This window comes from Tachyglossus aculeatus, assembly GCF_015852505.1.
Source record: "Tachyglossus aculeatus isolate mTacAcu1 chromosome 12 unlocalized genomic scaffold, mTacAcu1.pri SUPER_6_unloc_1, whole genome shotgun sequence".
NCBI lineage: Eukaryota > Metazoa > Chordata > Mammalia > Monotremata > Tachyglossidae > Tachyglossus > Tachyglossus aculeatus.
In genome coordinates this window covers 19,727,803-19,754,008 of record NW_024044828.1, presented here as the reverse complement: position 1 = coordinate 19,754,008, position 26,206 = coordinate 19,727,803, and the positions used below count along the sequence as shown (strand labels likewise).

At 53.3% G+C, this 26,206-nt stretch overlaps 1 protein-coding gene across 1 annotated transcript in view; it reads left to right on the top strand.

Moving 5' to 3' along the window:
- Positions 1-9,312: 9,312 nt before the first annotated feature.
- The window catches only part of TYRO3 (TYRO3 protein tyrosine kinase), a 34,816-nt gene continuing 17,922 nt past the window's right edge, over positions 9,313-26,206 (top strand). Inside the window, exons 1-6 of the mRNA XM_038741514.1 lie at positions 9,313-9,442; positions 18,447-18,663; positions 18,786-18,886; positions 21,984-22,154; positions 22,489-22,575; positions 23,652-23,767. Of these exons, the coding sequence (XP_038597442.1) occupies positions 9,313-9,442; positions 18,447-18,663; positions 18,786-18,886; positions 21,984-22,154; positions 22,489-22,575; positions 23,652-23,767 (822 nt within the window). The remainder of the gene's footprint in view (positions 9,443-18,446; positions 18,664-18,785; positions 18,887-21,983; positions 22,155-22,488; positions 22,576-23,651; positions 23,768-26,206) is intronic.

Sequence of the window (26,206 nt, the reverse complement as noted above, 5' to 3'; positions counted from 1 at the left end):
CTGTGAACCCCAAGTGGGACAACCTGATCACCTTGTATCCTCCCCAGCGCTTAGAACAGTGCTTTGCACATAGTAAGCGCTTAACAAATGCCATTATTATTATTATGGTTGTACATATTTATTACTCTATTTATTTATTTATTTATTTTACTTGTACGTATCTATCCTACTTATTTTATTTTGTTGGTGTGTTTGGTTTTGTTCTCCGTCTCCCCCTTTTAGACTGTGAGCCCGCTGTTGGGTAGGGACTGTCTCTATGTGTTGCCAATTTGTACTTCCCAAGCGCTTAGTCCAGTGCTCTGCACATAGTAAGCGCTCAATAAATACGATTGATGATGATGATGATGATGATGATTACTAATAATAGTAATAATAGTACTAATAGTAGTAATAATAGTAGTAATAGTAATAATAATTACTACTACTAATAATAACATGGGTCTAGAGAGCCCCTAGGGGGCGCTGTGGGCTTGGGTCACCGTTCTGGGTCGGTTTGTTTTACGGTATTTGTTAAGCGCCTACTACGTGCCAGGCACTGTACTAAGCGCTGGGATAGCTACAGACCAATAAGGTTGGACACAGTCTATGTCTCACTTAGGTCTCCCGATGTCCGCCCCCATTCTACAGATGAAGAAGCAGCGTGGCCCAGTGGAAAGAGCCCGGGCTTGGGAGCCAGAGGTCGTGGGTTCTAATCCCGCCTCCGCCACTTGTCAGCTGGGTGACCTTGGGCAAGTCACTTCACTTCTCTGGGCCTCAGTTCCCTTTCATTCATTCATTCATCCAATCGTATTTATTGAGCGCTTACTAGGTGCAGAGCACTGCACTAAGCGCTTGGGAAGTTCAAGTTGGCAACATCTAGAGACGGTCCCTGCCCGACAGCGGGCTCACAGAAGGGGGAGACAGACAACAAAACATATTAACAAAATGAAATAAATAGAATAAATATGTACAAATAAAATAAACAAACACCTACAAACGTATATCCATCTATACAGGTGCTGTGGGGAGGGGAAGGAGGTAAGGGGGGGAAGATGGGGGGACGAGGGGGAGAGGAAGGAGGGGGCTCAGTCTGGGAAGGCCTCCTGGAGGAGGTGAGCTCTCAGTAATAATAATAATAATAGCATTTATTAAGCGCTTCCTATGTGCAAAGCACTGTTCTAAGTGCTGGGGAGGTTACAAGGTGATCAGGTTGTCCCATGTGCGGCTCACAGTTTTAATCCCCACTTTACAGCTGAGGTAACTGAGGCACAGAGAAGTGAAGTGACTTGCCCAAAGTCACCCAGCTGACAAGTGGTGGAGCCGGGATTCGAACCCATGTCCTCTGACTCCAAAGCCTGGGCTCTTCCCACTGAGCCACAGTAGGGCTTTGAAGGGAAGTTGTGACTTCATTCATTCAATCGTATTTATTGAGCGATTCCTGTGTGCAGAGCACTGGACTAAGCGCTTGGGAAGTCCAAGTTGGCAACATATAGAGACCGTCCCTACCCAACAGTGGGCTCACAGTCTAGAAGGTGGAGACAGAGAACAAAATCAAACATACTAACAAAATAAAATAAATAGAGTAGATATGTACAAGTAAAATAAATTGAGTAATAAATCTGTACAAACATAGATACATATATACAGGTGCTGTGGGGAAGGGAAGGAGGTAAGATGCGGGGGATGGAGAGGGGGACGAGGGGGAGAGGAAGGAAGGGGCTCAGTGTGGGAAGGCCTCCTGGAGGAGGTGAGCTCTCAGTAGGGCCTTGAAGGGAGGAAGAGAGCTAGCTGTCCCACCTCAGAATCTCCCCAGCACCTCCAAAGTGCTCTCATTCACACACACCACACACACGCGTGCTGTATCCTTATGTCCAAGCCCCCACACATCCACTCCATACCTCCACTCAGCCATAATAATAATAATAATAATAATGGCATGTATTAAGCGCTTACTCTGTGCAAAGCACTGTTCTAAGCGCTGGGGAGGTTTCAAGGTGATCAGGTTGTCCCACGGGGGGCTCACAGTCTTCATCCCCATTTTACAGATGAGAGAACTGAGGCCCAGAGAAGTGAAGTGACTTGCCCAAAGTCACCCAGCTGACAATTGGCGGAGCTGGGATTTGAACCCATGACCTCGGACTCCAAAGCCCGGGCTCTTTCCACTGGGCCACGCTGCTTCTCCAACGACCTCCCAAACCAGGGGAACCCGCCCTTTCTGCTGCCAGAAAAGCGGTGGGAGGGACAGGTGACTCCTAAATTGTCACTATGATAGTGACAGCGGGGCAGCAGGGCTGCCATCTTTTTTTAATGGTATTTGTTGAGCGCTTACCATGTGCCAGGTACTGTAAATAAGCACCGGAGAAGCAGCGTGGCTCAGTGGAAAGAGCCCGGGCTTGGGAGTCAGAGGCCATGGGTTCAAATCCCGGCTCCGCCAACTGTCAGCTGTGTGACTTTGGGCAAGTCACTTAACTTCTCTGGGCCTCAGTTCCCTCATCTGTAAAATGGGGATGAAGACTGTGAGCCCCCCGTGGGACAACCTGATCACCTTGTAACCCCCAGCGCTTAGAAGAGTGCTTTGCACATAGTAAGTGCTTAATAAATGCTATTATTATTATTATTATTTGTGGAGACTCCATTGCTCTTCTAAGGAGAGAGGGCAGTCTTTCAGCTGCCCCGGGGGTGGGGGGCTGGACCTCTTTCTTGCCCCTTTCTAATCAATCAATCAATCATATTTATTGAGCGCTTACTGTGTGCAGAGCACTGTACTAAGCACTTGGGAAGTACAAGTTGGCAACATATAAAGACGGTCCCTACCCAACAGTGGGGTCACGGTCTAGAAGCGGGAGACAGAAAACAAAACCAAACATATTAACAAAATAAAATAAATAGAATAGATATGTACAAGTAAAATGAATAGAGTAATAAATATGTACAATCATATATAAATTTATATTATATATTTCTACTCTCAGATTTGCTGAGGAGAGTCAGTCCGTCGTATTTATTGAGCATTTACTGCGTGCACAGCACTGTACTAAGCACGCAGGGTGGCTCAGTGGAAAGAGCCAGAGCTTTGGAGTCAGAGGTCATGGGTTCAAATCCCAGCTCTGCCAATTGTCAGCTGTGTGACTCTGGGCAAGTCACTTCGCTTCTCTGGGCCTCAGTTCCCTCATCTGTCAAATGGGGATGAAGACTGTCCCAGTGGGACAACCTGATCACCTTGTAACTTCCCCAGCGCTTAGGATGGTGCTTTGCACGTAGTAAGCACTTAATAAATGCCATTATTATTATTGTTACAATAGAACAATATAACAGACACATTCCCTGCTCACAAAGAGCTTATAGCCTAGAGGGGAAGAGAGACATTAATAGAAATAAAAAATGACAGTCATGGACACAAGTGCTGTGGAGCTGGGAGGGGGAAATGAATGAAGGGAGCAAGTCAGAGCGATGCAGAAGGGAGAGGGAGAAGAGAAAAGGAGGGCTTAGTCAGGGAAGCCCTCTTAGAGGAGGTGAGAGCACTGTACTAAGCGCTTGGGAGGGGATAATAGAACAATAAACAGACGCATTCCCTGCCCTCAATGAGCTTACAGTCTAGGGTTGGGGCCGGCGGGTCTGGAGGTTTGGAGAAGAGTCAGAGCGGGAGGCCTGGCGCGGAGGACCCCAACTTGTACTTTGCAAGCGCTTAGTACAGTGCTCTGCACACAGTAAGCGCTCAATAAATACGATTGATTGATTGATTGAGGGGCCCCGTTTCAGCTCCCGAGGGTGGCGATGCTGGTTCTCCTGCCAGGGCCTGCGGGTGGGGCAGGATGGCAGGGCTGTGGGTGGAGAATTTATGGGAGGCAACTAGTAAGCACCCCAGCGAAGCCTGCCCCTTTGGGCTGCGGAGCTGGTTTGCCCGGTGGCCCCCCGTGGCTTCCTCCAGAGAAGCAGCGTGGCTCAGTGGAAAGAGCCCGGGCTTTGGAGTCAGAGGTCACGGGTTCAAATCCCCGCTCCACCAACTGTCAGCTGTGTGACTTTGGGCAAGTCACATCACTTCTCTGGGCCTCAGTTCCCTCAACTGTCAAACGGGGATAAAGACCGTGAGCCCCCCGTGGGACAACCTGATCACCTTGTAACCTCCCCAGCGCTTAGAAGCAGCGTGGCTCGGTGGGAAGAGTTCGAATCCCGGCTCCACCACATGTCCGCTGTGTGACCTCGGGCAAGTCACCTCACTTCTCTGGGCCTCAGTTCCCTCGTCTGTAAAATGGGGGTGAAGACTGTAAGCCCCATGTGGGCCAATTTGATTACCTTGTATCTACCCCAGCGCTTAGAACAGTGCTTGGCACATAGTAAGCACTTAATACCAACATTATTATTATTATTAGAACAGGGCTTTGCACATAGTAAGCGCTTTTGCTATCATTATTATTCCTCTCCGATCCCGGCGGGGGGCCCCACGTGGCACGGAGCGGGACGTGGGCGGCCTTCAGGTCCATGTGCCATCCTGACTGGCGTCGGGATCCCCGTCACCAGGCGGGAACGGGGGGCTTGGGGTCGATTGACTTGGCAAAAGGGGAGACCCCGTCTCCACGTCTCTCCCCCGGGGTTTGGGATACGCAGGGCTTCCAGGTGCTGGATTAAGGGAAAGGTAGTCCAGTGGTAGGATCTGGGTGCGAGGCCCTCCCCAGAAGGCTCTGGGGAAGAGCAGGCCGCTCTCTGGGGCTTCCGACGCTGCCTCCGTTATTTATTGTTGTTTGTGTCATTAATAAACCAACAAACACGGAGCCGTTCGGGCCAAGGCAGGAGAACGGGCAGACAGGGCCGCTCCCTGCCGGAATCCGGGCCTGGAGCGGGAAGAGGAGAGAGGCGAGGAAGCCCGGGAAGCGGAGAGGGATGCTTAGCACGGTTGCTTTTAGTAAGTTCTCCATAAATACGACCGGTTGATTGAGGGACATCATCATCATCATCAATCGTATTTATTGAGCGCTTACTGTGTGCAGAGCACTGTACTAAGCGCTTGGGAAGTACAAATTGGCAACATCTAGAGACAGTCCCTACCCAACAGTGGGCTCACAGTCTAAAAGGGGGAGACAGAGAACAAAACCAAACATACTAACAAAGTAAAATAAATAGAATAGATATGTACAAATAAAATAAATAGAGTAATAAATATGTACAAACATATATACATATATACAGGTGCTGTGGGGAAGGGAAGGAGGTAAGATGGGGGGATGGAGAGGGACACTGGTGGGGCGGGTGGCAGAGCGGACAGAACACAGGCCTGGGAGTCGGAAGGTCATGGGTTCGAATGCCGGCTCCGTCACTCATCTGCTGTTCGTCCCTGGGTAAGACACTTTGCTTCTCTGTGCCTCAGTGACCTCATCTGCAAAATGGGGATTGAGGCTGTGAAGCCCATGTGGGACATGTGCATATCTATAACTCTAATTAATGCCTCTTTACTTGTTTTGTTGTGCATCTCCCTTCTCATAGAGTGTGAGCCCATTGTGGGCAGAGATTGTCTCTCTCTGTTGCTGAATTGTACTGTCCAAGCGCTTAGTACAGTGCTCTGCACACAGTAAGCGCTCAATAAATATGATTGAATGAATGAATGAATGACAGGGACCATGTCCAACCCGACTTGCTTGTAATAATAATAATAATAATAATAATAATAATAATAATGATGGTATTTGTTAAGCGCTTAGGGACCATGTCCAACCCAACTTGCTTGTAATAATAATAATAATGATAATAATAATAATAATAATAATAATAATAATAATGGTATTTGTTAAGCACTTAGGGACCATGTCCAACCCGACTTGCTTGTAATAATAATAATAATAATAATAATAATAATAATAATGATGGTATTTGTTAAGCGCTTAGGGACCATGTCCAACCCAACTTGCTTGTAATAATAATAATAATAATAATAATAATAATAATAATAATAATGATGGTATTTGTTAAGCACTTAGGGACCATGTCCAACCCAACTTGCTTGTAATAATAATAATAATAATAATAATAATAATAATAATAATGATGGTATTTGTTAAGCGCTTAGGGACCATGTCCAACCCGACTTGCTTGTAATAATAATAATAATAATAATAATAATAATAATAATAATGATGGTATTTGTTAAGCGCTTAGGGACCATGTCCAACCCGACTTGCTTGTAATAATAATAATAATAATAATAATAATAATAATAATGATGGTATTTGTTAAGCACTTAGGGACCATGTCCAACCCAACTTGCTTATAATAATAATAATAATAATAATAATAATAATAATAATAATAATGGTATTTGTTAAGCACTTAGGGACCATGTCCAACCCGACTTGCTTGTAATAATAATAATAATAATGATGGTATTTGTTACGCGCTTACTAGGTGCCAGGCACTGTACTAAGCGCTGGAGTGGATACAAGCAAATCGAGTTGGACACAGTCCCTGTCCCACATGGGGCTCACAGTCTCAATCCCCATTTTACAGATGAGGTCACTGAGGCCCAGAGAAGGAAAGTGACTTGCCCAAGGTCACACAGCAGACAAGTGGCCAAGCCGGGTTAGAACCCACGACCTTCTTACTCCCAGGCCTCCTGTGCTCTAGCAACTGCTTCCACTACACCTGCTTGTATCCACCCCAGTGCTTAGTCCAGTCCCTGGCACAGAGTAAGCGCTTAACAAATACCACAATTATTATGATTATTAACCGGTTCTTTGGGGCAGGGCAGGGAGGCGGTGAGTTGGGTCACCCCCGCCAGGCCCCGGCTCAGAACCCACCGGTCCGGTTTCGACATCAGAGCCCAGAAATGCAGCCGCCTCTGGGGTGGGGAGAATGGGCGGAGGGGGCATCGGATGGAGGAGAGAGCGGGGAGAGACGATGGAGGGGAAGAGGAATGATGCATTCATTCATTTAATCGTATTTATTGAACGCTTACTGTGTGCAGAGCACTGTGCTAAGCACTTGGGAAGTACAAGTTGGCAACATATAGAGACAGTCCTTACCCAACAGTGGGCTCACAGTCTAGGGGAAGCAGCGTGGCTCACTGGAAAGAGCCCGGGCTTTGGAGTCAGAGGTCGTGCGTTCAAATCCCGGCTCCGCCAACTGTCAGCTATGTGACTTTGGGCAAGTCGCTTCACTTCTCTGGGCCTCAGTGACCTCATCTGTAAAATGGAGATTAAGACTGTGAGCTCTCCATGGGACAACTGATCACCCTGTAACCTCCCCAGTGCTTAGAACAGTGCTTTGCATATAGTAAGCGCTTAATAAATGCCATCATTATTATTAGAAGATGATGATCATGGTGGTATTCGTTAATCAATCAATCAATCGTATTTATTGAGCTCTTACTGTGTGCAGAGCACTGTACTAAGCGCTTGGGAAGTACAAGTTGGCAACATAGAGAGACAGTCCCTACCCAACAGTGGGTTCACAGTCCACTTAAGCGCTTACTGTTCTAAACGCTGGGGGTGGGGGGATGCAAGGTCGTCAGGTTGTCCCACCTGGGGCTCCCCGTCTTCATCCCCATTTGACGGATGAGGGAACTGAGGCTCAGAGATGTGAAGTGACTTGTCCAAGGTCACCCAGTAGACAAGTGGCGGAGCCGGGATTACAACCCAAGACCACCGACTCCCAAGCCCGGGCTCTTGCCACTTGAGCCAAGACGGGAGGGGTCCTCGGGTGAGGGGTGGGGGGGATGCCCTTGGAGGGGTTGCCATGGAAACGCGTGGGGGGGGGGGCGGGTGAGGCGCCCCGGAGCTCCGCGCGGGGGCGGTAGGAGCCCGGAGCGGCAGGACCGGACCAGGCCCGGACCAGGAGGAGGAGGAGGAGGAGGAGGATGGGGAGGAGGAGGAGGAGGATGGGGAGGAGGAGGAGGAGGCAGCAGCTCCCGGGAAGAAGATGAATCAGCGAGGACGACAACGACGACGACGGCCACGGGAGCCTCGAGGGCCTCGACTGCGGCCCAGGACCGGTGGTCTTGACTGTCCGGCCTGGGGGTCCCCCATCCCCGACGACCCAGGAGGGCTTGGCCGCCCGGGTGGGGGGCTTCAGAGCCCGGAGGACCCGGGTGGTCTTAGCTGCTTGGGTGGGAGGTTCCAGGGCCCGGAGGACCCAGGAGGGCTTGGCTGCCCGGCTAGGGGGGTCCCCACCCAAGAGGACCCAGGTGGTCTTGGCTGTCCGGGTGGGAGGCCTCAGAGGCCGGAGGACCCAGGCAGGCTTGGCTGTCCGGGTGGGAGGCTTCAGAGCCCAGAGGACTCCGGTGGTCTTGGCTGTCTGACTAGGAGGGTCCCCACCCCAGAGGACCCAGGTGGTCTTGGCTGTCCAGCTGGGAGGCTTCAGAGCCCAGAGGACTCCGGTGGTTTTGGCTGTCTGGCTAGGAAGGTCCCCACACCAGAGGACCCCGGTGGTCTTGGCTGTCCTTCTAGGAGGGTCCCCACCCCAGAGGACCCCGGTGGTCTTGGCTGTCCAGCTAGGAGGGTCCCCACCCCAGAGGACTCCGGTGGTCTTGGCTGTCTGGCTAGGAAGGTCCCCACACCAGAGGACCCAGGTGGTCTTGGCTGTCCGGCTGGGAGGCCTCAGAGCCCGGAGGACCCCGGTGGTCTTAGCTGCTTGGGTGGGAGGTCCCAGGGCCCGGAGGACCCAGGTGGGCTTGGCTGTCCGGCCGGGAGGCCCCGGGTGGTCTTAGCTGTTTGGGTGGCAGGTCCCAGAGTCCGGAGGACCCAGGAGGGCTTGGCTGTCCGGCTGCGAGGCTTCAGAGCCCGGAGGACCCCGGTGGTCTTGGCTGTCCGTCCGGGAGGCCCCGGGTGGTCTTAGCTGTTTGGGTGGGAGGTTCCAGGGCCCGGAGGTCACAGGAGGGCTTGGCTGCCCGGCTGGGAGGCTTCAGAGCCCGCAGGCCCCCGGTGGTCTTGGCTGTCCGGCTAGGAGGGTCCCCGCCCCAGAGGCCCCCGGCGGTCTTGGCTGTCCGGCTAGGAGGGTCCCCACCCCAGAGGCCCCCGGTGGTCTTGGCTGTCCGGCTAGGAGGGTCCCCGCCCCAGAGGCCCCCGGTGGTCTTGGCTGTCCGGCGGCTGGGAGGCCCCGGGTGGTCCTAGCTCTTTGGGTGGGAGGTCCCAGGGCCCGGCGGCCCCCGGTGGTCTTGGCTGCCCAAGACGGCCGAGGACTGAGGCGGGCTCGGCCGCCCGGGTGGGAGGCCCCCGAGGCCGGCGGAGGCCGGCGGAGGCCGGTGGGCTGGGCTGTCCGGGGGGGAGGGGCGGGCCGGGAGCCCCGGGGCCCCGCCCCCAGGGCCCCCCGCCGCCTCCCGGGCCCGGGGATGGTTGGGCGTCGCGGCCGATGGCGCTGAGGCCCAGCCCGGGGCGGCCGGAGCCCCCCGCCCCCCCGCTGACCCCCACCCCCACCCCCACCACCGGGCTGGTCCGGATCGCCGCCCTCCTGCTCCTGCTCCTCGCCCACCCCGCCGCAGGTACGGACCCCCAGCACCGGCCAGGACGGACGGGACCGGACGGACAGGACCGGACCGAGGGGGGGAGAGACAGGAGGCCGGTGGATCTGGGGCTGATGCAGACACCGAGGGCGGGAAGCTGGGGGCCAAAGCTGGGGGCTGGGGCTGAAGCAGACCCCCAGAGCGGGAAGCTGGGGGCTGGACTTTGGGGCGGGGGGGCTGGGGCTGAAGCAGACACCCAGGGCGGGAAGCTGGGGGCCAAAGCTGGGGGCTGGGGTTTGGGGCTGGGGGCTGAGGCTGAAGCAGACACCGAGGGTGGGAAGCTGGGGGCTGGGGGCTGGGATCTGGGGCTGGGAAGCTGGGGGCTGGGAAGCTGGGGGCTGGGATCTGGGGCTGGGAAGCTGGGGTCTGGGGGCTGGGATCTGGGGCTGAAGCAGACACCGAGGGTGGGAAGCTGGGGGCTGGGGGCTGGAGCTGGGGGCTGGGATCTGGGGCTGGGAAACTGGGGGCTGGGGGCTGGGATCTGGGGCTGAAGCAGACACCGAGGGTGGGAAGCTGGGGGCTGGGTCTGGGGGCTGGGATCTGGGGCTGGGAAACTGGGGGCTGGGGCTGGGAAGCTGGGGTCTGGGGTCTGGGTCTGGGATCTGGGGCTGAAGCAGACACCGAAGGTGGGAAGCTGGGGGCTGGGGGCTGGGGGCTGGGGCTGGGATCTGGGGCTGGGAAGCTGGGGGCTGGGGGCTGACGAGAGAGCCGGGAGAGGGTGGGTGAGAACTGGGGGCTGGGGGCTGGACCAGGGACTGAGGGGGCCGCAGCCGGGGGCTGGGGGCTGGGGCTTTTAGCTGGGAGTTGGGGGCAGGGCCTGGGGGTTCGGGCTGGGAGTTATTGGGGTTGGGGCTGGGGGTTTTCGCTAGGACCTGGGGCCCGGGGCTGGGGGGTTTGGCTGGGGGTTTGGGCTGGGAGTTGTTGGGGCCGGGGCTGGGGGCTCTGGGCTGGGGCTTTTAGCTGGGAGCTGGGGCCGGAGGCTGGGGGCTCGGGGCTGGGAGTTGTTGGGGCTGGGGGGCTCGGGGCTGGGGGTTTTAGCTAGGACCTGGGGCCCGGGGCTGGGGGGTTTGGCTGGGGGCTGGGGCTTTGGGCTGTGTGCTCTGCACACAGTAAGCGCTCAATAAATACGATTGATTGATTGATTGATTGATTGGGGGCTCTGGGCTGGGGGTTTGGGCTGGGAGTTGTTGGGGCTGGGGCCGGGGGCTCGGGGCTGGGGTTTTTTAGCAGGGATCTGGGGCTGGGGGGTTGGGTTGGGGGCTGGGGGTTTGGGCTGGGAGTTGTTGGGGCTGGGGGCTGGGGGTTTTAGCTGGGAGCTGGGGCCAGAGGCTGGGGGCTCTGGGCTGGGGCCCGGGGCTGGGGGGTTTAGCTGGGGGCTGGGGGTTTGGGCTGGGAGTTGCTGGGGCTGGGGGCTCGGGGCTGGGGCTTTGGGCTGGGAGTTGTTGGGGGCTCTGGGCTGGGGGTTTTAGCTGGGAGCTGGGGGGTTTGGCTGGGGGCTGGGGGTTTGGGCTGGGAGTTGTTGGGGCTGGGGGCTCGGGGCTGGGGGTTTTAGCTGGGAACTGGGGCCGGAGGCTGGGGGCTCTGGGCTGGGGGGTTGGGCTGGGGGCTGGGGGCTCTGGGCTGGGCGGTTTGGCTGGGGGCTGGGGGCTCTGGGCTGGGGGGTTTGGTTGGGAGCTGAGCCCGGGCCCGGGGGCAGCAACCCGTTGTTGTCTGTGGGGAGGGAGGGGGCGGCCGAGGTTGGCCCGGGGCCGGAGGGGGCTGGAGAGGAAGGGCCGGGCCGGGGGTGGGGGGTGGGGTGGGGCCGGGCCGGGGGTGGGGGGTGGGGTGGGGCCGGGCCGCCCAGGGGCTTCCCCGGGCTGGATTTGGGGGCCGCCATTCCAGCGCCAACGCCTGCCAAAATCCCTTCACTGGACCCTCACTCAGTCCTCACCCACCACCCACGCCCTCAGCCTCCCACAGGACACACACACACACACACACACACACACACACACACACACACACACAAAGTGAGACCCCCACCCCCCCACCCCCTGCTCTCCCCTCCCTCCGATCTAGGCTAGGTCAGACACACACGACACACACTTACACACCCAAAATAACACTCTGGTCACAGTTACACACATGCACACAATCACACTGAGGATCCCAGACAAACATAGACACACCCCGCAACACACACACACACACACACTGAGGATCACAGTCAGACGCCTCCTCCCCTACACACACACACACACACACCCCACCCCAGACAGGCACATATACACTGTGACTTTGGGCAATTCACTTCACTTCTCTGGGCCTCAGGTTCCTCATCTGTAAAATGGGGATGAAGACTGTGAGCCCCCCCCACCGTGGGACAACCTGATCACCTTATAACCTCCCCAGCGCTTAGAACAGTGCTTTGCTCATAGTAAGCACTTAACAAATGCCATCATTATATACACAACCACACTCTAGGCACAACTACACTCATGCACATAAACACGCTGAGGATCACAGACAAGACTGTGAGCCCACTGTTGGGTAGGGACCGTCTCTATATGTTGCCACTTTGTCCTTCCCAAGCGCTTAGTCCAGTGCTCTGCACACAGTAAGTGCTCAATAAATACGATTGAATGAATGAATGAATGAATGAATGAACCCAAAACACGCACTTAGGACCAGACAGACATTCATACACTCACACACTTGCGCACAGTGCCCGTTGTTGGGTAGGGACCGTCCCTATATGTTGCCACCTTGTCCTTCCCAAGCGCTTAGTACAGTGCTCTGCACACAGTAAGCCCTCAATAAATACGATTGAATGAATGAATGAACACAAAACACACACTTAGGACCAGACAGCCACTCATACACTCACACACTTGCGCACAGTGCCCATTGTTGGGTAGGGACCGTCTCTATATGTTGCCACCTTGTCCTTCCCAAGCGCTTAGTACAGTGCTCTGCACACAGTAAACACTCAATCAATACAATTGAAAGAATGAATGAATAGCATTCTGGTCACAGATACATGCGTACACATAAAAAAGACACTGAGCATCATGCACAAACCGTCTCATGCACTCCTCCCCCCCACCCCACATATATCCAATCAATCAATCAATCAATCGTATTTATTGAGCGCTTACTGTGTGCAGAGCACTGTACTAAGCGCTTGGGAAGTCCAAGTTGGCAACATCTAGAGACGGTCCCTACCCAACAGTGGGCTCACAGTCTAAAAGGGGGAGACAGAGAACAAAACCAAACCTACTAACAAAATAAAATAAATAGAATAGATATGTACAAGTAAAATAAATAAATAAATAGAGTAATAAATATGTACAAACATATATACACATATACAGGAGGCTCCCACATAGCCCTCTCCCCTTCCCATCTCCCCCACCCCCCAGCTGGAGGAAGGTGGGAGCGAGGGGCAACTCGCTGATTCCCGTTCATTCCTAATTCCCGTTCATTCCTGCCGCTGAGTAGCTTAGCCAGTCCGGGGTTAATCCCAAGGGCTTCTGCTCCAGTTGCTAAATTTCCTGGCTTTATCCTCTTAGTTGCACCAGCCCCAGGAATGGTAAGAGATTTTTCCCTCCCTCTTCCCCACCTAGGGCCTGTTGGGGAATTAACCCGGCTCCTTCCCGGCCGGGAGGAATCGAATCGGAGGAATCCCCCCGTCTTACCTCCTTCCCTTCCCCACAGCACCTGTATATATGTAAATAATAATGGCATTTATTAAGCGCTTACTATAATAATAATAATAATGATACTAATGGTGGTGGTATTTGTTAAGCGCTTACTATGTGCCAAGCACTGTCCTAAGCGCTGAGGGGGATACAAGGTGATCAGGCTGTCCCACGTGGGGCTCTCAGTCTTAGCCCCCGTTTTGCAGATGAGGGAACTGAGGCCCAGAGAAGTGAAGTGACTTGCCCAAGGTCACCCAGCTGACAAGTGGTGGAGCCAGGATTCGAACCCATGACCTCTGACTCCAAAGCCCGGGCTCTTTCCACTGAGCCACGCTGCTTCTGGGCACAGCACTGTTCTAAGCGCTGAATAGTAAAGTGACTTGCCCAGACTCACACAGCTGACGGAGCCGGGATTTGAACCCACGACCTCGGACTCCAAAGCCCGGGCTCTTTCCACTGAGCATATTTATTACCCTATTTATTTATTTATTTTACTTGTACGTATCTATTCTATTTATTTTATTTTGTTAATATGTTTGGCTTTGTTCCCTGTCTCCCCCTTTTAGACTGTGAGCCCACTGTTGGGTAGGGACCGTCTCTATATGTTGCCAACTTGGACTTCCCAAGCGCTTAGTACAGTGCTCTGCACCCAGTAAGCGCTCAATAAATACGATTGATTGATTGATTGATTGATTGAGAAAGGAGGGCACTCAGCCGCCCTCTGGGCCGCCTACCCTGCCATCCGGCCCGGTGGGATGGGACGGGGGCTGCCTCGGTGGGAACCCCACCTCCAGGGAGGGCCTGGGCAGCGTGGCTCAGTGGAAAGAGCCCGGGCTTTGGAGTCAGAGGTCATGGGTTCAAATCCCGGCTCCGCCAGTTGTCAGCTGGGTGACTTTGGGCACGCCACTTGAAGCAGCGTGGCTCAGTGGAAAGAGCACGGACTTGGGAATGAATGTTCATTCATTCAATCAATTGGGAAGTCCAAGTTGGCAACATCTAGAGACGGTCCCTACCCAACAGCGGGCTCACAGTCTAGAACGGGGAGACGGAGAACAAAACCAAACATATTAACAAAGTAAAATAAATAGAATCAATCAATCAATCAATCATATTTATTGAGCGCTTACTGTGTGCAGAGCACTGTACTAAGCGCTTGGGAAGTCCACATTGGCAACATCTAGAGACGATCCCTACCCAACAGCGGGCTCACAGTCTAAAAGGGGGAGACAGAGAACAAGACCAAACATACTAACAAAATAAAATAAATAGAATAGATATGTACAAGCAAAATAAATAAATAAATAATTAGAGTAATAAATATGTACAAACATATGCAGATATGTATATCTATATATGTATACATATGTACATATATGTGTATGCGTATATATGTTTATATGTATACATATATAGATCAATCAATCATTCGTATTTATTGAGCGCTTACTGTGTGCGGAGCACTGTACTAAGCGCTTGGGAAGTCCAAGTTGGCAATATATGTATATGTATATATGTATACATATGTAGATCAATCAATCAATCAATCGTATTTATTGAGCGCTTACTGTGTGCAGAGCACTGGTACTAAGCTCTTGGGAAGTCCAAGTTGGCAATATATGTATATGTATATATATGTATACATATATAGATCAATCAATCAATCGTATTTATTGAGCGCTTACTGTGTGCAGAACACTGTACTAAGCTCTTGGGAAGTCCAACTTGGCAATATATGTATACGTATATATGTATATATACGTATACCTATATAGATCAATCAATCAATCAACAGTATTTATTGAGCGTTTACTGTGTGCAGAGCACTGTACTAAGCACTTGGGAAGTCCAAGTTGGCAATATATGTGTATGTATATATATATGTATACATATATAGATCAATCAATCAATCAACTGTATTTATTGAGCGCTTACTGTGTGCAGAGCACTGTACTAAGCGCTTGGGAAGTCCAAGTTGGCAATATACGTGTATGTATATATATGTATACATATATAGATCAATCAATCAATCGTATTTATTGAGCGCTTACCGTGTGCAGAGCACTGTGCTAAGCACTTGGGAAGTCCAAGTTGGCAATATATGTGTATGTATATATATGTATACATATATAGATCAATCAATCAATCAATCGTATTTATTGAGCGCTTACTGTGTGCAGAGCACTGTACTAAGCGCTTGGGAAGTCCAAGTTGGCAACATATAGCAAAATAAATAAATAGAGTAATAAATACGAACTCCCAGGCCCAGCCTGGTCCACTTGGGCCCACTCTGGTCCAGTATATCCCACCCTGACCCACTCTGGTCCTTCTGGTCTTGCCCCGCATCAGTGACTTTGGTGGGAAGGGGCAAGGAGGGGGCCGGAGCGGGGCTCAGGCCCGAAAGCGTGGCCCCGTGCCAACCCCCGGGCTCCTTATTTCCCTCCCAATATTCTTCACGCCCGGCCCCCGCCCTGCCGCGCTCAGGTATTAATAGAGCAGCCGCCGCTGCCGGGACTCGGCGGCCACCATATGTTCCCCGCTCCAGACCCCCCTTCCTCCTTTCCCTTTTCCTTCCTTCCCTTCCCGCAGATGCTCTGCACATAGTAAGCGCTCAATAAATACGATTGATGATGATGACGGAGCGGGGTTGGGGGTGCCAGCGTGGCTCAGTGGAACCAGCGCAGGCTTTGGAGTCGGAGGCCATGGGTTCAAATCCCGGCGCCGGCAACCGTCAGCTGGGTGACTTTGGGCAAGTCGCTTCGCTGGGCCTCAGTGACCTCGTCTGTAAAATGGGGATTAAGACTGTGAGCCACCTGATCACTTTGTAACCTCCCCAGCGCTTAGAACAGTGCTTTGCACATAGTAAGCGCTTAACAAATGCCGTCATTATTATTATTATTATTATTATTATTATTACCCCGGGTTAGAGCAGGGCCCTAGGCTCAGTGGACAGGCAACTCAACTCCATCTCCCCTTTGAGACTGTGTGCCCACCTTTTAGACTGTGAGCCCACTGTTGGGTAGGGACTGTCTCTATATGATGCCAACTTGTACTTCCCAAGCGCTTAGTACAGTGCTCTGCACACAGGAAGCACTCAATAAATACGATTGATGATGATGATGACCTCCCCGAGGTGCCGGAATAATAATAATAATAATGATGGCATTTATTAAGCGCTTACTACGTGCAAAGCACGGTTCCAAGCGCTGGGGAGGTTACTGGAGTCAGAGGTCAGGGGTTCAAATCCTGTCTCCACCAATTGCCAGTTGTGTGACTCTGGGCAAGTAACTTGACTTCTCTGTGCCTCGGCTATCTCATAATAATAATAATAATAATAATAATGATAATGATGGCATTTATTAAGCGCTTACTATGTGCAAAGCACCGTTCCAAGTGCTGGGGAGGTTACTGGAGTCAGAGGTCAGGGGTTCAAATCCCGGCTCCACCAATTGTCAGCTGTGTGACTTTGGGCAAGTCACTTATCTTCTCGCGGAAGACCGTGTCGTCCACCTCCGCCCACTCAGCCCTGCGCCTGAGCCCGGTTTTAAGGGTGGAGGGCTGCAGGGAGGAGGGAAGATTGGCGCTGGATGGCCGGGAAGTTTGTGCCGTGTCCTGTCCCCCGACTCTGGGATCCCTGGGTGCCCCTTGCCTCTCCGGACAAACTCCCATCCCGCCCCCGGCCACCAATCAATCAATCAATCAATCAATCGTATTTATTGAGCGCTTTCTGTGTGCAGAGCACTGTACTAAGCGCTTGGGAAGTACAAGTTGGCAACATCTAGAGATGGTCCCTACCCAACAGTGGGCTCACCAGCTCTCAAGGCATCTGGGATATGCGGGGATTGGGCCGGGGGCGTCCGGTGAGCTCATCGTGGGCAGGGAATGTGTCTGTTTGTCCTTATGTTGTCCTCTCCCGAGCGCTTAGTACAGTGCTTCGCACGCAGTAAGCGCTCAGTAAATACGATCGAATGACTGACGGGGTACCATCGGGCATCTGGAATGTGCCTCCCGACTCCCTTGTATTGAGGAGCGGCATGGCGTCGTGGCTGGACCGCGGGCCCCGGAGTCAGAAGGTCGTGGGTTCTAATCCCGGCTCTGCCATTTGTCTGCTGTGGGACCTTGGGCAAGTCAGTTCACTTCTCTGGGCCTCAGTTCCCTCATCTGTCAAATGGGGGTGAAGACTGTGAACCCCACGTGGGACAAGGGACTGTGGTCAACCCAATTTGCTTGTATCCACCCCAGTGCTTTAGTACGGTGCCTGGCCCGTAGTAAGCGCTTAACAGATACCATAATTGTGATTACTTTCCTAAGCGTTTAGTACAGTGCTCTGCACACAGTAAATGCTCGATGGGAAGCAGCGTGGCTTAATGGAAAGAGCCTGGGCTTGGGAGTCAGAGGTTGTGGGTTCTAATCCCGACCCTGCCGCTGGTCAGCTGTGTGACTTGGGGCAAGTCGCTTAACTTCTCTGTGCCTCAGTTCCCTCATCTGTCAAATGGGGGTGAAGACTGTGAGCCCCATGTGAGACAACCTGATAATAATAATAATGGCATTTGTTAAGCGCTTACTATGTGCATAGCAGCGTGGCTCAGTGGAAAGAGCCCGGGCTTTGGAGTCAGAGCTCATGGGTTCAAATCCCGGCTTCGCCAACTGTCAGCTATGTGACTTTGGGCAAGTCACTTCACTTCTCTGTGCCTCAGTTCCCTCATCTGCAAAATGGGGATTAAAACTGTGAGCCCCCCATGGGACAACCTGATCACCTTGTAACCTCCCCAGCGCTTAGAACGGTGCTTTGCATATAGTAAGTGCTTAACAAACACCACCATTATTATTCCTATTATTAAAGCACTGTTCTAACTACTGGGGGGATACAAGGTGATCAGGTTGTCCCACAGGGGGGCTCACAGTCTTCATCCCCATTTTACAGATGAGGGAACTGAGGCCCAGAGAAGTGAAGTGACTTGCCCAGAGTCACACTGCTGACAAGCGGCAGAGCTGGGATTAGACTGTGAGCCCGCTGTTGGGTAGGGACCGTCTCTATATGTCGCCAACTTGGACTTCCCGAGCGCTTAGTCCAGTGCTCTGCACACAGTAAGCGCTCAATAAATACGATTGAGTGAATGAATTAGAACCCCTGACCTCTGGCTCCCAAGCCCGGGCTCTTTCCACTGAGCCACGCTGCTTCTCTTACCTGATCGCCTTGTCTCTCCCCCAGCTTGGCACATAGGAAGCGTTTAGCAAATGCCATCGTTATTGTTATTAGACGCGATGATTGATTGATTAATTGACGAATCTCTCCCCCGCGACAGGCAGTGTGACGGGGTCCCTCCGCGGGCCCGCGGGCCTGCGTCTCCTCGGCGCTCCGCAGAGACTGACCGTGTCCCAGGGGCAACCGGTCAAGCTGAACTGCAGCGTGGAGGGGCTGGAGGAGCCCGAAATCCAGTGGCTTAAGGATGGGGCCCCCGTGCAGAGCGTGGACCAGGTCTACATCCCCGTCAGCGAGCAGCACTGGATCGGCTTCCTCAGGTACCCGGGGGGCCCCGGGGGAGGCGGCGAGGGCAGGCCGGGACTCGGGCGGCCCGGGGGGGGGGCCGGCGGTCGGCCGCCCCCGGCCTCACCGTCCCTCCCTCCCGGCCCTGGGCCCGCAGCTTGAAGTCCGTGGATCGCTCGGATGCCGGCCAGTACTGGTGTCAGGTGGAGGACCGGGGCGAGATGGAGACGTCCCAGCCCGTGTGGCTCACTGTGGAAGGTGGGCGAGGGCGACGAGGGCGCGAGGGGGCCGGCCCGGGGTGGGCGAGATCCGGAGCCGGACCGTCCCTGGAGCCGCTAGGCCTCAATCCATCAATCAATCAATCAATCAATCGTATTTATTGAGCGCTTACTGTGTGCGGAGCACTGGACTGAGCGCTTGGGAAGTCCAAGTTGGCAACCCAGAGAAGCGGTCCCTACCCAACAGCGGGCTCACAGGCTAGAAGCGGGAGACGGAGAACAAAACCAAACATAGTAACAAAATAAAATAAATAGAATGGATATGTACAAGCAAAATAAATAGAGTAATAAATATGTACAAACATGTATATATACAGGGCCTCGTGACCCTTGGAGCCCGCTGACCAGGCCCGGTCGGAGCAGGCCAGGTCATTCGCCCAATCATTCGCTCGTATTTATCGAGCGCTTAGCGTGTGCAGAGCACTGTACTGAGCGCAGGGGAGAGGGCAACACAACAATAGACAGACACATTCCTTGCTTCGAGGCTCAGGGCTGGACTCTGCCCTGCCAAACAGATGAAGGCGAGGGGCAGGATTTTGTTGTCTGTCTCCCCCTTCTAGACTGTGAGCCCACTGTTGGGTAGGGACCGTCTCTATATGTTGCCAATTTGGACTTCCCAAGCGCTTAGTACAGTGCTCTGCACACAGTAAGCGCTCAGTATATACGATTGAATGAATGAAAGGGAGCAGGGAAGTGGGGAGGGGGCTCTGCTGCTCAGCGGGAGGAAAACAAAGTGACTAAGAAAGTAACAAAAGCCTTGGAATGGCGGCTGGGCTGGGCTGGGGGTGGCTGCCTTGTTCATTCATTCAATCATCATTCATTCATTCATTCAATCGTATTTATTGAGCGCTTACTGTGTGCAGAGCACCAGACTAAGCTCTATATTTACTGAGCGCATACTGTGTGCAGAGCACTGGGCTAAGCGCTTGGGAAGTCCAAGTTGGCAACATCTAGAGACGCTCCCTACCCAACAACGGGCTCACAGAGCAGCGTGGCTCAGCGGGAAGAGCCCGGGCTTGGGAGTCAGAGGTCATGGGTTCTAATCCCGGCCCCGCCGCTTATCAGCCGTGTGACTTTGGGCAAGTCACTTCGCTTCTCAGGGCCTCAGTGACCTCATCTGGGAAATGGGGATGAAGACTGGGAGGCCCACGTGGGACAACCTGATCACCTAGTATCTCCCTCAGCGCTTAGAACGGTGCTTGGCACATAGTAAGCGCTTAACAAATACCAAAATTATTATTATTGTGCACACAACCAGGCTGTGGAGCTGAATTGCACTTTCCAAGCGCTTAGCACCGTGCTCTGTGCACAGTAAGCGCTCAATACACAGAGAAGCAGCATAGAGGATACAAAAAGCACGGGCTTTGGAGTCAGAGGTCATGGGTTCAAACTCCGGCTCTGCCAATTGTCAGCTGTGTGACTTTGGGCAAGTCACTTAACTTCTCTGTGCCTCAGTTCCCTCATCTGTAAAATGGGGATTAAGACTGCAAGCCCCCCGTGGGACAACCTGATCACCCTGTAACTTCCCCAGTGCTTAGAACAGTGCTTTGCACATAGTAAGTGCTTAATATATACATAACCTGTATTTATGTACATATGTTTGTACATATTTATTACTCTATTTATTTTACTTGTACATATCTATTCTATTTATTTTATTTTGTTAATATGTTTTGTTTTGTTGTCTGTCTCCCCCTTCTAGACTGTGAGCCCACTGTTGGGTAGGGACCATCTCTAGATGTTGCCAACTTGGACTTCCCAAGCGCTTAGTCCAGTGCTCTGCACACAGTAAGCGCTCAATAAATACGATAGATAGATTGATTAATAAATGCCGTTATTATTTATTATTAATACATATGACTGAAGGAATGAAGGAATGAAGGAATAAATGAATGGATGGAGCACCTCCTCATTGTCCACTGGGCCGGGGGTGGGGGGCGAGCGTTGGGTATTGACTAGGCGCAGGGGTTTGTACCGTAAGGCCTGGTCCCTGTGTGAGTGAGTGTGTGGGGATAATAATAAAAATAATAATGATGGCATTTATTAAGCACTTACTCCGCCAATTGTCAGCTGTGTGACTTTGGGCAAGTCACTTAACTTCTCTGGGCCTCAGTTACCTCAGCTGTAAAATGGGGATGAAGACTGTGAGCCCGCTGTGGGACGATCTGATTGCTTTGTAACCTCCCCAGCGCTTAGAACAGTGCTTTGCACATAGTAAGCACTTAATAAATGCCATTATTATTATTATTATGTGCAAAGCACTGTTCTAAGCGCTGGGGAGGTTACAAGGTGATCAGGTTGTCCCACGAGGGGGCTCACAGTCTTCATCCCCATTTTACAGATGAGCTATCTGAGGCACAGAGAATAATAATAATAATGATGGTATGTGTTAAGCGCTTACTATGTACAAAGCACTGTTCTAAGCACTGGGGGGGGGATACAAGGTGATCAGGTTGTCCCATGTGGGGCTCACAGTCTTAATCCCCATTTTCCAGAGGAGGGAACTGAGGCCCAGAGAAGTGAAGTGGCTCGCCCAAAGTCACCCAGCTGACAAGTGGCAGAGCTAGGATTGGAACCCATGACCTCTGACTCCAAAGTCCAGGCTCTTTCCACTGAGCCACGCTGCTTCTTAGGAGGCCTTCCCAGACTGAGCCCCCTCCTTCCTCTCCCCCTCGTCCCCCTCTCCATCCCTTCCATCTTCCCTCCTTCCCTTCCCCACAGCACCTGTATATATGTATACATGTTTGTACATATTTATTACTCTATTTATTTATTTATTTATTTTGCTTGTACATATCTATTCTGTTTATTTTATTTTGTTAATATGTTTGGTTTTGTTCTCTGTCTCCCCCTTCTAGACTGTGAGCCCACTGTTGGGTAGAGACGGTCTCTATATGTTGCCAACTTGTACTTCCCAAGCGCTTAGTACAGTGCTCTGCACACAGTAAGCGCTCAATAAATATGATTGATTGATTCTCAGCAGCGATGGGAGGGACGTGTGCGTGTTGGGGAGGGGGTCCCCGGCGGGCACGGAACATCCGACCCGGCCCCGGCCCCCGCCCCCTCCCTCTTCTCAGGTGTGCCGTTCTTCACGGTGGAGCCCGAGGACCTGACGGTGCCCCCCAATGCCCCCTTCCAGCTGTCCTGTGAGGCCGTGGGGCCCCCCGAGCCCGTCACCATCGTCTGGTGGAAGGGGGGCTCCCGGGTCGGGAGACCCGCCCCGTCCCCCTCCATCTTGAACGTGACCGGTGAGTTGTGGCGACCGTGAGGAGAGACGAGGGAGGGGGCACCGGTGCCGATGGGGATGGGGGCGCCCGGCGGGGCGGGACGGGATTCCCGTGGGGAGCCGTCGAGCCCTTCCGGAAGTCCACGGTCCAGACAGACCCAATCCGGGGCCGGGGGTGGGGTGGTCTTTCCGCCTTTCCGGCCCTGAGTGAGGCTGGGGTCCCACAGGGGCTGCTCCCCCTGCTCCCCCTCAGCGTGCTGCCGTCGGGCTGGTCAGGGACGCGGGGCGAGGGGAACCTGAGGCCGGGCAGCGGTTCGGCCTCGCGGGCGGGCCGCTGACGTGGACTCCATCCCCAGGGGTGACGCAGAGCACCGTCTTCTCCTGCGAAGCCCACAACGTGAAGGGCCTGGCTTCTTCCCGGCCGGCTACCGTCCACCTGCAGGGTGAGGGCACCTGCCCCGGGCATGGCCGCGGGGAAGGAGGGAAGGTGCTCTTCATCCACAGAGGCCGTCTTGTCCAGCTCCCCGGGTGGGGTTGGAGCCGACCGGCTGGGGTGCCCCGGGCCCTGAGGTGGGCGATGCCCAGGCCGCTGGGGCAGAGCTGGACTGGGGTGGCGATCTGAGGGTTGCCCCCTGCCCCGGTCTCTCTGCCCTGTGTGCCCAGAGCCCGCCGGGAGCCAGCCAGGTACCGCTACCCTGCTCATTCAAGCTCTCATCCTATCCCGTCTGGACTACTGCATCAGCCTTCTCTCTGATCTCCCATCCTCGTGTCTCTCTCCACTTCAATCCATACTTCATGCTGCTGCCCGGATTATCTTTGTCCAGAAACGCTCTGGGCATATCACTCCCCTCCTCAAAAATCTCCAGTGGCTCCCAATCAATCTGCGCATCAGGCAGAAACTCCTCACCCTGGGCTTCAAGGCCGTCCATCACCTCACCTGCTCCTCCCTCACCTCCCTTCTGTCCTTCTCCAGCCCAGCCCGAACCCTCCGCTCCTTCGCCGCTAATCTCCTCACCGTACCTCATTCTCACCTGTCCCGCCATCGACCCCCGGCCCCCGTCCTCCCCCGGGCCCGGAATGCCCCCAATCCCTCTGCCCACCCGCCAAGCTCGCTCTCTTCCTCCCTTCAAGGCCCTACTGAGAGCTCACCTCCTCCAGGAGGCCTTTCCAGACTGAGCCCCTTCCTTCCTCTCCCCCTCGTCCCCCTCTCCATCCCCCCATCTTACCTCCTTCCCTTCCCCACAGCACCTGTATATATGTTTGTACATATTTATTACTCTATTTATTTATTTATTTTACTTGTACATATCTATTCTATTTATTTTATTTTGTTAGCATGTTTGGTTTTGTTCTCTGTCTCCCCCTTTTAGACTGTGAGCCCACTGTTGGGTAGGGACTGTCTCTATATGTTGCCAATTTATACTTCCCAAGCGCTTAGTCCAGTGCTCTGCACACAGTAAGCGCTCAATAAATACGATTGATGATGAGGTAGGCCCTGATCCCAGCCGTCTCCCTGCAGCCCTGCCAGCGGCGCCCTACAACGTGACGGTGACCCGGCTGACCAGCAGCAACGCCAGCGTGGCCTGGACGCCCGGCTCCGACGGCCGCGCCCTGCTCCAGTCCTGCACCGTCCAAGTGAGGCCGGAGAAGGGGCCCGGCCCCGGGGGCGCGAGGGGGCCAGCCCGGGGGGGGGCAAGGGCCGGAGCTGGACCGTCCCAGGAGCCGCTAGACCTCAATCAATCAATCAATCAATCAATCAATCCTATTTATTGAGCACTTACTGTGTGCAGAGCACTGGACTAAGCGCTTGGGAAGTCCAAGTTGGCAACATAGAGAGACGGTCCCTACCCAACAGTGGGCTCACGGTTTAGAAGGGGGAGATAGAGAACAAAACCAAACATACTAACAAAATAAAATAAATAGAATAGATATGTACAAGTAAAATAAATAGAGTAATAAATATGTACAAACATGTATATATACAAGGTTAGAGCCGGGCGTCAAAAGGACCTGTCTGCTCTATGTGATCCTCGCTTCCCTCAGTTACCTCATCTGTCAGACGGGGATCACCGTGGGCCGGGGACTGTGTCCACCCCAGTGCTTGGCACGGGAAGCGCTTAACAAATACCGCAGTGGGTACTATTTGTTATTGCCTTTTAGACTGTGAGCCCACTCTTTTAGACTGTGAGCCCACTGTTGGGTAGGGACCGTCTCTAGATGTTGCCAATTTGTACTTCCCAAGCGCTTAGTCCAGTGCTCTGCACACAGTAAGCGCTCAATAAATACGATTGGTGATGATGATGATTGCCATAGCGTCGGTAGCTATGGCAGTCCCGGCCTGGGTTCCCTCTCCCTGCCGACACTTGACGTGCCTGTGGCCTCACCCTTGGAGCTGGACTGTGGCCACGTCACCGTTCCCTGTGCCGCGGGCCTCCTGGGATTGCTCCCGTCGCCGTGGCTGATCCCGGAGCAGGCCCAACCTGGAGTGGCCCAGCCCTCCTTCCCCGCCCTGTGGCCCCGGGAGCTTCAGGGAATTGTTGTCCCAGTAGCCCAGGCCCTGCAGCGTGGCCTAGGAAGAGCAAGCGTGACTCAGTGGAAAGAGCCCGGGCTTGAGAGTCAGAGGTCATGGGTTCTAATCCCGGCTCCGCCGCTTGTCGGCTGGGTGACTTTGGGCAAGTCACTTAACTTCTCTGTGCCTCAGTTACCTCATCTGGAAAATGGGGATTAAATCTGTGAGCCCCACGAGGGACAACCTGATCACCTTGTGACCTCCCCAGCGCTTAGAACAGTGCTTTGCACATAGTAAGCGCTTAATAAATGTCATTATTATTATTATTATTATTGTCAGCTGGGTGACTTTGGGCAAGTCACTTCACTTCTCCGTGCCTCAGTTACCTAGGGATTAGGACAGCGAGCCCCATGTGCGACAACCTGATCGCCTTGTATCCCTCCTAGCGCTTAGAACAGGGCTTCGCACGTAGTAAGCGCTTAACAAATGCCATCATCATCATCATCAATCGTATTTATTGAGCGCTTACTGTGTGCAGAGCACTGTACTAAGCGCTTGGGAAGTACAAGTTGGCAACATATAGAGACAGTCCCTACCCAACAGTGGGCTCACAGTCTAAAAGTTTACCATCTAAATTCAGTCTACTCACAGTAATGTAACTTTACCATCATTTATTAATTGGTTGATAGAGCCCGGGCCTGGGAATCAGAAGGATCTGGGTTCTCGTCCCGGCTCCGCCACTCGTCTGCTGTGTGACCTTGGGCGAGTCGCCTCACTCCTCTGGGCCTCAGTTCCCTCATCTGTAAAATGGGGATTGAGAGTGTGAGCCCCACGGGGGACAGGGGCTGTATCCATCCTGATTACTTTGTTTATACCCCAGTGCTCAGAACAGTGCTGGGCACGTAGTAAGCCCCCGACGAGTACCACAGTTATTATTACTATTATTTTTGAAGTCACCCTACTTCTGGTTTTTAGACTGTGAGCCCAATGTTGGGTAGGGACTGTCTCTATATGTTGCCAATTTGTACTTCCCAAGCGCTTAGTACAGTGCTCTGCACATAGTAAGCGCTCAATAAATATGATTGATTGATTCTGGTTTAGTCCGGGTGGGGCTCCCGGCTTGAAATGGGAAACCCGATGGGTTCACCTTGGGGTCGGCGTGACAGCGGGTCGTCAGACCCCCAGCCTGGACGGGGAAGGGGGCGTCCCCTGTCCTGGATAAATAATAAATAGTAATAATAATGATGGCATTTATTAAGCGCTTCCTATGTGCAAAGCACTGTTCTAAGCGCTGGGGAGGTTACAAGACGATCAGGGTGTCCCACATGGGGGTCACAGTCTTAATCCCCATTTTACAGATGAGGTAACTGAGGCCCAGAGAAGTGAAGTGACTTGCCCAAGTCACACAGCCGACGGTTGGTGGAGCCGGGATTTGAACCCATGACCTATGACTCCAAAGCCCGGGCTCTTCCCACTGTGTCACGTGGCTACCTCTACCTGGGACCCCAGCCCCCTCTAGACTGGGGAACGTGTCTGTTTATCGTTACACTGTACTCTCCGAAGCA